The sequence below is a fragment of the Papilio polytes genome, unplaced genomic scaffold, assembly GCF_000836215.1.
Source record: "Papilio polytes unplaced genomic scaffold, Ppol_1.0 DF823890.1, whole genome shotgun sequence".
In the NCBI taxonomy this organism is placed as follows: Eukaryota; Metazoa; Arthropoda; class Insecta; order Lepidoptera; family Papilionidae; genus Papilio; species Papilio polytes.
In genome coordinates this window covers 71,737-83,915 of record NW_013525314.1, presented here as the reverse complement: position 1 = coordinate 83,915, position 12,179 = coordinate 71,737, and the positions used below count along the sequence as shown (strand labels likewise).

General features: G+C 34.5%; 4 protein-coding genes across 4 annotated transcripts in view; all 4 read right to left on the bottom strand.

The window, feature by feature from the left end:
* LOC106102950 (estrogen sulfotransferase) overlaps nucleotides 1-2,275 on the bottom strand; it is a 4,172-nt gene extending 1,897 nt beyond the window's left edge. Inside the window, exons 1-3 of the mRNA XM_013282572.1 lie at nucleotides 1,935-2,275; nucleotides 1,398-1,474; nucleotides 110-304 (exon numbers count right to left, since the gene is read on the bottom strand). Coding sequence (XP_013138026.1) covers nucleotides 110-304; nucleotides 1,398-1,474; nucleotides 1,935-2,142 — 480 coding nt within the window. The 5' untranslated portion in view covers nucleotides 2,143-2,275. The remainder of the gene's footprint in view (nucleotides 1-109; nucleotides 305-1,397; nucleotides 1,475-1,934) is intronic.
* An 869-nt stretch (nucleotides 2,276-3,144) lies between these two features.
* LOC106102953 (dynein light chain roadblock-type 2) lies at nucleotides 3,145-3,807 on the bottom strand. Its single transcript, XM_013282575.1, has one exon. The coding sequence runs from the start codon at nucleotides 3,731-3,733 to the stop codon at nucleotides 3,440-3,442; it is 294 nt and encodes a 97-aa protein (XP_013138029.1). The 5' UTR covers nucleotides 3,734-3,807; the 3' UTR covers nucleotides 3,145-3,439.
* A 1,225-nt stretch (nucleotides 3,808-5,032) lies between these two features.
* LOC106102959 (negative elongation factor A-like) lies at nucleotides 5,033-6,712 on the bottom strand. Its single transcript, XM_013282581.1, has 4 exons — nucleotides 6,644-6,712; nucleotides 5,761-5,893; nucleotides 5,548-5,647; nucleotides 5,033-5,349 (listed from the first exon to the last, which is right to left on the bottom strand). The coding sequence occupies exons 2-4, from the start codon at nucleotides 5,887-5,889 to the stop codon at nucleotides 5,177-5,179; spliced, it is 402 nt and encodes a 133-aa protein (XP_013138035.1). The 5' UTR covers nucleotides 5,890-5,893; nucleotides 6,644-6,712; the 3' UTR covers nucleotides 5,033-5,176.
* Nucleotides 6,713-10,507: 3,795 nt separating this feature from the next.
* The window catches only part of LOC106102930 (negative elongation factor A), an 8,105-nt gene continuing 6,433 nt past the window's right edge, over nucleotides 10,508-12,179 (bottom strand). The window contains exons 10-11 of the mRNA XM_013282550.1: nucleotides 11,528-11,627; nucleotides 10,508-10,953 (exon numbers count right to left, since the gene is read on the bottom strand). Coding sequence (XP_013138004.1) covers nucleotides 10,691-10,953; nucleotides 11,528-11,627 — 363 coding nt within the window. The 3' untranslated portion in view covers nucleotides 10,508-10,690. The remainder of the gene's footprint in view (nucleotides 10,954-11,527; nucleotides 11,628-12,179) is intronic.

Here is a 12,179-nt window from a genome sequence, read left to right as displayed (position 1 = left end):
AAAAAGGTTCGCGCACTCTAAGGGTGGTCATCATAATCTTAATCATTTTTGAAAATCGCAATGCAAAGAAAAAACAACTCATTTACAATCTCCTTCTAAAACAGCATACCTTCGGTTTAGCAGTACCGTCGTCTCTCTGCACATCCAGCGGCAAGAGATCCCAGGGCAGATGACTGCGGATGTACCGGGGATGTGCCAATCGGTGCTTCACCAGATCCACTGAAGTTCCTTGCACTGACTCCTCGTGCCACTGCGCGTGGCCGTCCACCATAATACAAGACAACTCGACCAGTGGACAACGGATCTGGAAACAGGATCTTGTTATATTTCCTCGGTGTGTGAAATCGTTTATCACCTTACTGATATTATAAATGCGAAAGTTTAGATGGATGTTTGTTTGTTAGAGTTTGTAGTCTAAACAGCTAAACGGATTTCGATAAAATTAGGTATAGATGTAGAGGATAGTCTGGTAGAACACATAGGTTACTAACTTTTGTTATTTTTAATACCACGCGAACGGATTCGTGGGCGAAGGCTAACTAACATAAATGCGAAAGTTTAGATACAGGAATGTTGGCTAGAATTTGTAGCCTAAACGTCACATAACCTATCCGAATGGTATTAAAAAAACAAAAGTAATTAGGTTATGTGCTATTTCAGACTGTACATCTATACCAAACATCGAGATCCGTTCAGCAGTTCAACAAACATTAAAACTTACGCTTATATTAGTAAGATTATTAACAACAGCTGTTGCTCGCGACTTCGGCCACGTGGGATTAAAAAAATAGTAAAAAAACGAGGCCTATATACTACGAGTAAATACTCTCTGACTGACGAAAGAACTTTATCTAAAGAAATTTGAAATTGGGCCGTTTTTGAGTTCTTTCAATACACACATAAATACAAATCTTTCCTCTATAATATTAGTATAGACATGTAAAAGTTTTTGCACTGTTAACTCCCAGTTAGAGAACACGGCATCGCCACAAATGCATTTCCGGAGAAATTGCAATCGAGTGGAAACTCGTTTATACGCTTTACGTCCACTGCACATCTAGCAATCATTATATGCGTTTCTATTTAGAATGTGCGTGTGCGTCAATGTCCTATATCTATCGAATAATCTATATTTAACATAATATAGAGAATAAAACATAATAAAGAGGAAAACTTTGATTATAATGAAATAACTCAAGAACTATTGGGTCGATTTCAAAAATTCTTTCACCATTAAAAAGCTACATTATCAGTGAGCTATGTTTTATTTTTTTTTCATTTTAATTTGAAAAATATCTACTAACGACTTTTTTGTTCAAAACATTCGTAAAACGAAACGCATTTTTATACCGGATATGTAATTTGGATAAATGTTGAGCGTGAAACATTTTACTTACTTGTTGCAGTGATTTTGCTCCTTCGTAGTCCAAATCGTGACCGATGAGCCAGACCATCTCCTGGGCCCAGGTTGACCCTTAAATTATATTTAGTTTTATTATTATGTTTGCCTATTTACATACAGGGTACGAACTACCGGCGCCCTGAGCGAGATCTACAGCTAACTGTAATTGATACGAAAGATGGCGTCCACGGTAGCCCTTTATTTCCGGAGCTCTGGGCGGTTATTGCTTTATTTAAGAGGGGGAATGCGTTACGTTTCCCAGGTGCCTTGGGCAAAGACACAGACGATATGTGGGACTCTCTCCACATCCCTGCCCAAATGAAAAAGGACGTGGAGCCTACCCANTAAACCACCTTTGGTTTCCTCGACTTCACCGTTCACCGCGGCCTACATCTACCGGTGGGCGGTCATACCTACCTTGATTTATTCTAACGTCGCTACTAATTGGATATCAATTTTCGATCTCAAAAATATTTTAATTACCTGATATGAAATGGAAAACAAGAAACAAACACATTTAATTTGTACTTACCAGTCCTTGGATAAGAACACATCCATACATCGTCCTCCAGCACTTCCATGTCCAGTATATCTTGACCTATAGTCATATAGTCAGCGGGTAAAATCACACGTCCCGGATTAATCTCTACCATACAATCTTTCTTCTCGAACATTCTATCCAGCATCTCTCCAGTCTCCTCGTCCAACTTCGAAAAGGTTAATACAGGCTTCGTTCTCATTTTAAAATTTAATTAATACCTCTTTGGAATTTAACATTTGTTTTATTTTTAATTCAATTATTTTTTATTTTTTATTGAAATTACACAGGACTTGTGTTACGGCCAGCACTTTTCACTGTAATGTTAGATCGCGTGCATAGACGCAGCGGTCGTGTTCCCGCCAACTCTCACAAATAGGAGTGTTCACTTTCATTTACCCACAAAAAGAGGTTAAGGAATTTCCTTAGTAAATATAAGTTTTTACTTTTTTAATAAGTGTTATACTTGTTAAGTATTCAAGACAATAATGTGTAGATTTTTTTCGTAGACCCATGTACTGAAAATCATTTGCTTATTACCTTATTGTGAAGTTTTTACGTACTCCTTCTTTAAAAATCTAATTCTACCTTCTCATTTTGAAATATAACATGCCTGAGAGATATAATTTCTACCTATACCAGCTGATTCATTAAAAAACGTGACAATTATCTTACTAATATTATAAATGTGAAAGTTTTGATGGATGGCTAGATGAATGGATGGATGTTTGTTAGAGTTTGTAGCCTAAACAGCTGAATGAATCTCGATGAAATTTGTCATATATGTAGAACATAGTCTGGAAGAACACAAAGGCTATTTACATGTTTCTTTTTAAATTCCACGCGGACGGCGTCTCGGGCGAAAGCTAGTATGTAATAGTTATACTGTTATATTAATTAAACAGCCTGTATAACGTGCAGTTTATTCCGCATTCTCTTCCAGTTAGTTTGCTTTCCATCCCCTCTATACGAAGTTTTACTTTCCTGTAACTTATCCAGTCATGGTTACATTATTGCACGTAACTTATAGGTTATAGAATAAGTTGTTACTAGGGTCGCTCAAGTTCTATGTTCCTTAACATAGATTTAGTAAAAGAAGAAATCACTGAAAGACAGTTTACGAGTTTGGCGATATTGTACAAGACAGCATTAGTATAGAACATGTATATGTGCATTTTATATAAATATGTAAATAAAACTCAAATTGATTTTCTGACAAAAATACATTAAATAAGAGTAAATTGTGAGTAACACAATTTCATCATGATTATAGTGAAATTAATTTTAACATGCAATAATAAACAATTATAATACTAATAATTAATATGATCAAATCTATCACTAACAAATACACTCATAATAAAAATACAGTTCTATCCAAACTTTATGGCGGCTCGGAGCACGTACGAATTTGAGTCATTATAGACAGATTGCGGGAACGAAACACGTAGTTCCTGTACATGGCTAATGACGAGCAACCAAAAAGTTTGAATCTTATATCAATCAACTGGGTTCTGAACGACTATTAATATAAATTCTTTGTCAGGAGCCACCAATACTTCGCTTTTTTTACTTCTAACACGAAGAAATGTTAAATCATTTGTTGGATCAAGATCTCTAACAACAGCTTTCGCTTTGTCGACCAGTGCGGACAAAAGGCCTGCGTATTGTACGGATACGTGGTTGTCCAAAGTTGTCTTGATGGGTATACCCTCACCGTTGACCACTATAACGCCGGCAACACCCTTATGCGTTGATAATTTACGTACGGTTTCCTCAGCTTCGTTTGCCATTTTGATTGTACAAAAATATTATAATTTGATTTGATTTTATTCGACTGACAGTTACCGTCAATTCAAAAATTTTATCGAATCTACAATGTTACCATTTTTTGTTACCATTTCATATTAGTTTTTTTTCAATATTATTTGATACTTATCGATATATATGGTTCGTTATTACCGGGTAAGATCCTATATCTTTTGTTTCTTCAATAAAATACTTTTTTCTTTGTGAAAAGAGCATTTACCCGTTATCTTATTTAGCGCGAATTTTAATAAGCGGACTAAAGAACTAAGATTAGCGACATCTCGCGGCATCTATGAAGCTTACTTAGTCAATAGTGTTTAAACGCCATCTATATTTAATTTATAGACCTCTATCTCAGTTATTTAAATGACTAGTTTTATATCTTTACATTAAATTTAACATTCATTAAATAAATTTTAATCACTCTCAATAATTTAGGTAATTATAACACATATATAATAATATGACATTTATTTACATCAAACAACACAACATCGCATTTGCGCATTCTTCAATAATTAGGAATTATGATATATTCTTATAGCTTCTTATTCTTTTAGCTTTCAGTTCGTAGTTAACAAAGGTCTTAGCGACAAGGGGCGTTATATTTTATAAATAGAATCCGATAAATGTACCTGCGTACCTAGACTTTCGTTATTGATTATTGTAAGAGCTAAGGGTCTCCCTCCCTTCCCTGTTTCATCCCCCTGATCTAGTTTATGCATCTCGAATCTTCTGACAAAATATTATGTAATTGATTTGAATTTCAATATAATGTCGTTCTTTAGATAACGTTATTTATGAATAAAGGATTTACTTATTACAAAATATGTTTTTTTTTCTTTTCAGTCTAAATGCACTGTTATTCCTAGGCTCTAATGAACACTTGATCTTAGTCGTTAGCTATTTTTAATTTCAAGTGGGATTTCGATAACGAAAGAAAAATTAGCCCTCCCAATTGTTTTTAAAGATATGTAACGATATGTTTCATATACAAGGCATCTTGTAGGAAAATTTACGAGATGTTATTCGCATCGACATAATTTAAAGGTAATTTAAGATTTGTGTAACGCCCTTTGTCGATTTTGTATATGTTAGAGTATAGAGTATTAAATATAGGGGTCGCAGTCTGAATTGAAGTGAAATTTTGATTAAGTTGTTAATAATGTTCATATTTTAAGCATTTTTAGAGATATTGTTATAGTTTATATCCATACCTAGAACAGGCAACATTCTAATTTGTCATTTTATTTACCTTGTCATAGTGATGGAATTTTCACTTTTATTTATTGTTTATTATATTAAACACTAAGTTTATTAAATGAAATACATTTATAAGGGTGACTAGATATTTATTACGTCATTGTCAGGGGATAGGGGATAAATAGGTCAGGTTATAAGGGACATGACGTTGGGCCTTTCGGAGTCTACTCCGCGCGGCGGTGCCTCTTGATGCATCGCCAGTAGCCGGTTTGGAAGTTCATCTCGAAGTGCTCCTCTTCAATCAGCTGGATGGTGGTGTTATCATCCTGTCTATAATTACGGATGTTCGAAGACAACTTGATAGAGCCCACGTTGCCGTAACCAGGGCATGGGTTGCCTGTAGACAATATTATTGATTATTGATTGACAAAAATGTCTTAAAATGTATATTTTACAAGAAAAAGTAACTATAAATAAATAGTTGGTATTAAAGATGCCTCTAACCAAATAAAAAAAAATCTGGCTTGCTTTGTGTTAACGTCCAAAATATGACGTGGGGTTTTATATCAAGGTACTACAAGTTTGAATTCCTTACTCCTATTGCCGGCGACGAACTTAACAATAGCGGCCCTCTCTGGGCGGGTGACGCAGTTCGCATCGCGGAGTATCTCAGCCACCTGTTGCCGCACTTCGACCTGATAACAAAAGTGACTGTCTACAGCTGGAACTCTTGATAACTCTTGGATATCCCGTAACAGATGGTTATGTATTAAATGTATCCGCTGGTTGTCATTTATGGATTACTCACAGTGAGATGGAGTGGTTCCTCAGGAGCGGGCACATCCCTGAAGGCGATTGCGATACGCACAGGAATGCCTCCCAGCGTGGGCACCGCGTTCATTATATCCGCAGGGAACGGTACAGATAGCACCGGCATCTTGCTATAAGACAAATTCAAAAATCCATGTAAACCCACTGTACATGTTAAGTAGTACACAGGTCTATATTTTGCTGACGTAGACGTGACGAATACATATAAAAATGTAAATTTATTATACAATGAATTAAAAAAGAGTGTCGCCAGCTCTATTTAACCTAGCTTTGGTATTGTTAATATTGTCTTATTACAAGTTAAATATCTATTTTAGGAAGGGGGGCGCCCACGCCCTTGCCTCCCTGACGACGCCCATAAATCACACCCACAGGAATCAATAATCTTTGATGAAAAGATGTTCGAATTTCATTATACATTTCCCTGATAAAAAAAGAATAACCGAATGTAATTGCAACATTATAAAATTGTAGATTAAAAATACGAAATAGAATGGACAATAGAGAATAAAAAACCGATCAAATAAACTGAATCAGTACCTGAGATAAAAATCTTTGTAAGACGCAACAAGTGAATTCTTCCCGCAAGTTAGAGGGTGGGGGTGAAAAGCGAGCAAATATTGCGTAATTAATGTTTAAAACATTTTCATATAAAATTAATGAAATAAATGAATTGTTTCGTAAAAAAGAATTTAACACATTATAATTTGAATTTTTAAAATTTAGATTAAAACGATATTTCTTCTAACTATCCTAACATATTATCTATTCGCTAGCTTAATATAGTTTATCTAGGCAAAAATAATGTTCATAAAATATTCACAGCTATTAACGTTTTTAAGAGAAAAATCAATACTCACAGTAGTCACGGGAGCGCTACGAAACGTCTGAAACGGCGGCCACCACAACGGCAACTGACGCCTTAAAATGCATTACGAACCTTTGAAGCAAAAGCTGATGCAGAGGGCGCTCGTTACTGCCGCCCACGTAGCTTAAAAGCTAGCACACCCTAGGTTTACCTGAAGACTTATGTAAGCTGCGTGGAATAATGCAACTTACGGGTAGATAAATCAATTACCCCAATATTCTAATCCAATAATTAATATAATATTATTTAGTTTATAAGAAACATTAAAATCAGTAGTTAAATTTAACAAAAACTTATCTTCATATTTTAATTAATTACTTTAATTTAATGTTTTGAAAACAGCGCCATCTACTGTAATTATATAGATAACATCATGTGTAGAAACACAACTATTAATTGACAGGCTGTTCAAGGGTGTATGTTATGCGTATTTAATTTCGCTATTTTGGTGGTAACTACGATTAGCAGATGTGAGGGTACAAACTAATAATTTAATTAATTAAATTAACTGTCAGTAACTGCGTAATTCGAAACGATGTATGTCATTTCCAAACAATGACCTATCCATTTAAACAGATAAACGGTCCATTTTCACATTTACTTTAGTGTTGTGAAATGAGCTTTGAGGTGGAAACTTGAGCTTCGAGTCGAAGCTACTGGGTCTTACAAGCTCGAGCTTTGACGCTCGCGACCCTAATGTATAAATAGACTTGAAACCGAGTATTGTGAGAGTTTTATGGTAAATATAGGGTTTTTACAAATTTAATAAAACACATAGATATAATAGCATTTCGTTTTATGTTTAATATTTTTGTACTATCTACTATATACAATACTTTAAATATCTCTAGAAAAACATAGTACAACAAAACTTGTATTACTAAAATACTAGAATATAAACAACATTAAATTAAAATAATAAAACAGGTTTTTCCAAACAAGATAATCTTTTGTGTCCGGCGGAAAAAAAGTAGAAATCTTACAAAAAAAAATGTAACTGTCTTTTTATATAAACATTATTTTTAAACCGATTTTATGGTAAACGAAATTGCCAGTATGTTTTGTCTTGTATATTTATCAATTCTTTTACACATATAAAACTAATCTTTAGTCCTCCAGGGACTTTAAAATCACAAAAAAGAAACATTTACCGGACACTAAAAAACTAAATATTGACATATTTAGTTTAAATTTACATTTTTTCATCACATATCTGCACTATTACAAATTGTATCTAAAAAAATATTATAAAACTTTTGGGTAAAGCATGCATTGTCTTGGGTCAAATGCCAAAACAACCACATAAAACAGTCATCTATCGAGAAATCATAAGAAGTGAGAAATTAAACAAAGTTCGGCTGACACTATAATTTACTAGCTGTTCCTGTGCGGCTTCATCCGCATATTATGAAAATTTTATTTTATTGTTTACATTTGTCAAATTATTAACAGCAATTGGCAAAATGACATGACATACCGTAGCAATCTTTCTTTCTTGATGTTGGCAGCAACTTATGGTCTCTTTCCCACATTAGGGTTTTTATCCAAAAAAAATATTTACCCCCTAAGTTTAATGGTGTGAAAATATATAGCCTAAAGCATGACGTAAGTGTAGGGCTTTTTATTAAAAAAGAATTATTCATAAATATGCTGTAATTGCTGACATCTTAGTGAACAAAGAAGTGTGTGTTTACGCTTTATTATAATAGTATAGATAGATTATATTTGCATCTCTCTCTCTCTCTTTCACTTCTAATTAATAGTTGGCCCATTGATTTTTAATGATTTCGCTAACAATAAGTTTGGAGATGTTGAAAGTATAAAGAACAAGATTAAAATTTTGAATAGCAGCTAACTAGATAGACGAAATCCTGTATCCTTGACAAATTACCGGTAGCTAATGGTATCAATTGAGACACTGAAGTAGGACAACACAAATGTGGACAGTTTTAGGCGAATTGAAAAATCATTGTTATTAAAACATTAAACGTTTACTTGTGCAATTTTAACCAGTACTAATATAATACTCAGGTAAAATACACTTTGTTATTTAAGACATCAGCAATCACATTTTTTTTAAATTAAAAAGCTGTAGACTTACATAGAGTTACATTTAGAGTAACATAGACTATATTTCGTTTTTGTTTGTTAATTTCTTGCGGAGGAAGTCGAGAGCAACAGCTAGTGTATAATATAGTAGAGAAATACTGACAATTTTAGAGGTTTCTAATTTGATGTCAATTAACACTTTTTTATAACATAAGATGGCAAACGGCCACCTGAATCCGCCAAAATGGCAGCGACCGCTGCCCATAGACATCCGGAATTGCAGATGCGTTGCCTACCTTTATCCGACAGAGGAGGAGACGTACATAAAGAGGATATTTTCCCTTCCTATGCTTCTCCTCCTCCGTCAAATCCACTTCCCCTTCCCATCCTCTCCTTATAAGAAAAGGGTGGTAAAGAGAACGGGACTTAAATTAGGCTTCCGGCACCACACTCATCAGACGAAACATAGAATTGCTTCAATTTCACGGCTGTCTTTTGTGTGTCGAATTGTGTTCCGTCACATTTTCGTATCAGCATTGAATGAGGCAAAGATCGATTGTAGATTATAATTTCTCATTTCCATTGATTTCGACTGTTTTTTGTACTTGTTTCGGCAGAGTTTTCACTAGTTACAAGACAAACTATGAGACTGAACATTTACTCGTAAAATATTCTCGAAAAAAAATATATAAGAGCTCAAATTGGAGCCCAGTCAATTTGTTAACAACTAGAATAACTTATGTATATGAAGGCGCTTCAGGCATAAGTATATACGCGTCATTATATTATTCAACATATCTTTTTGAAATCAAACCCTTTACGACCATATCTGAAGATCAAGAGTTCAACAGTTTCCATTGACGTAACATGTTTCACAACAATATTTCCATTACTCTCACATTTCACAAAGGGCCTGTCCCACATTTCTTGAAGTCAAATAACAATGCAATGTATGGTATAAAATGGGATGGAAATATCGGATTTTGGTATATCTGATAGTGACGTCACTTTTAAGCTGTCTGAGCCTCTATCAGCCAGTGGTAGGACAGGCCCTTGATGTTCTTGGAACAAACTAACAGTCGGCCGTATTCTGAAACGAATATTAAACACTACGCTGCGTAAATTCTTAAATCTTTGATGTTAAACGTTTATATCGTTCCAATATGACTGCTTTTATTAGTTAAATTTCAGTTATTTATAAATTACTATAGTATTGGTTTCAGCGCTACTAGCACCCCCTTTTTAGCTTTTGGGGGAGAGGGTTAACCAGGGTTATGTGTTATTTACCTTTTTCCCGTTTGTTTTTTGGATTCTGTACTTGAAAATATCATAATGCGTTAAAATTTGGCACTAAATATAATGAAGATAATTAACTAAACACACTCCAAAGTGAGATCAACCACTGACTGTCACACTTAGATTGCAGTCACTAAGGGACATCCTTAGTGTAGATTTAAAAAATCCACACTAAGGGACTAATCAAGTGTTGCAGTAAAACTCATATCTCACTAACTAAAACTAAACTTAAACAAAAAAACTAAAATCCTAATCTCAAACTAATTAACTAACCATCAAAATCAATTGAAAATTATCTTCACTTCGTGACGGATAAAATAAAAACGGAATAAAATATAAAAAAGAATCTAAACGTACCTTCGTCCTAAATAAACAGCGCTAGCAACACTCGGCGTTTTTCAACATTTGACAGCTGTCAATTTGACACATGTTTGACAATCGCATGACAGATTACATAAATTGGTTCCAACAAGTTATTTAACTATAGTTCACTGTCAATACTTCTAAATTATTTATATTCATATAGGTTTTAAATATTTTCTCACACAACCTAACCTCACCGGATATTTTCTTTGACTGTAAAACTGTAAATCAACTGTCAACTGTCATTTTGACATTAGTCAAACGTGACATTTATAATATTTGACATTTGTTTATAAATATAAAGCATTAACCGTCGATATTTCAGTAAATTTTAACTGCCATTTTGATTGGTTAGTGTTACTATAGATTGGTTATTTGGTGCAATAATGGAAGATCCGGGTGGTATTTTCTGTGGCACTGCTCCGTCCAGGGGACGGTACTTCTTGAGTCTCGTCCACTGGCCGTTGTTGTAGTTCATCTGGAAGTGCATCTCCGCTACCATGGTGACGAAAGTGTCATCCGATTGTATCACGTTCTCGTAGTTCTCCGATAGTTTTATAGTCACTATGTTTCCGAGGTTAGGACAAGGATTATCTGCGAAGAGAATTGCGTATTATTACAAAAAAAAAACAACAAAAATATATAGCCTATGTTACTCACAGATAAATTACCTTCATAACGATTAAAGAATTTTTTAAATTGGTCCAGTAGTTTTTGAGTTATTTCAATACATACAAAAGTTTTTTTTTTCTTTATTTTAGTTTAGTATAGATAAAACTTTGCCTATTCATAAAGCCTACGTAAACAGTTTTATCACAAAAGTATCTTTAGACTTCCTACCAAAGACTTGTAACAAAATGTTGAGACAGGAAAAATTAATAAATCTAGTCCTCATAGGAAAATTCAACAAAATGTTCGCAAATTGGTGGAAGTTATTCCGCGAACACCCTAAGATTATTGTAGTGCTAGAATGAGATATTATAAATGCGAAAATTTAGATGGATGAATAGATATTTGTTAGTAGGCATTTCCTAAACGGCTCAACGAATCTGGGTGAAATTTGGCATAGATGTATACCATAGGCTGGAAGAACACATCAAATACTTTTTTAATCACGTGCGTACGTATCCGCGGGCTACAGCTAGTAGTAATATAAATATAAACCGACCCCTGGAGCCGGCCATGAAGCCCAGTATGAGTGCCTTTTCCGGTCTTGTAACGCGGTTCGCGTTGCGGAACATGTCTTGCGCTTCCAGCATTTGTTCTCTCTGAAAATATTTTTACAAACATTAAACAAAATAAAATTCATACATATCACAGTTTGTGGAAAAAAGGGGCATGAATTCGCCTAAAAAGCGAAGCGACCGTTAACAATACAATTGCAAGTGCGTTCTTTTCCCCTTACTCTATCTACGGAAATATTTCCCCTTCCGATACGTCTCCTACGTTGTAAAAAATGTTTAATGTATATAATATGAAGAAAATAAATCCATTAGCCACATTTGTTCCTAATAATCTCCGGAACGACTGCATCAATTTAAACGGGACGTTGACAGAAAGATAGCTTATGAGTGTGGAAATTTAGGATAGATTTTTTTTTAATTTCTACCGGTAGTTGTTTATAATATAAGGCGGCAAAAGCAAGCGACCATCTGAATCCGCCAAAATGGCGAAGGAGACGCATATAAAGATGACATTCCCCCTTCTTATGCGTCTCCTCCGCTATCAAATCAACTTTCCCTTCCCATCATTTCCTGATAAGAAAAGTGTGGTGAGAGAAAGAGACTTTAATTAGGCCTCCAGCACCACACTCATCAGAC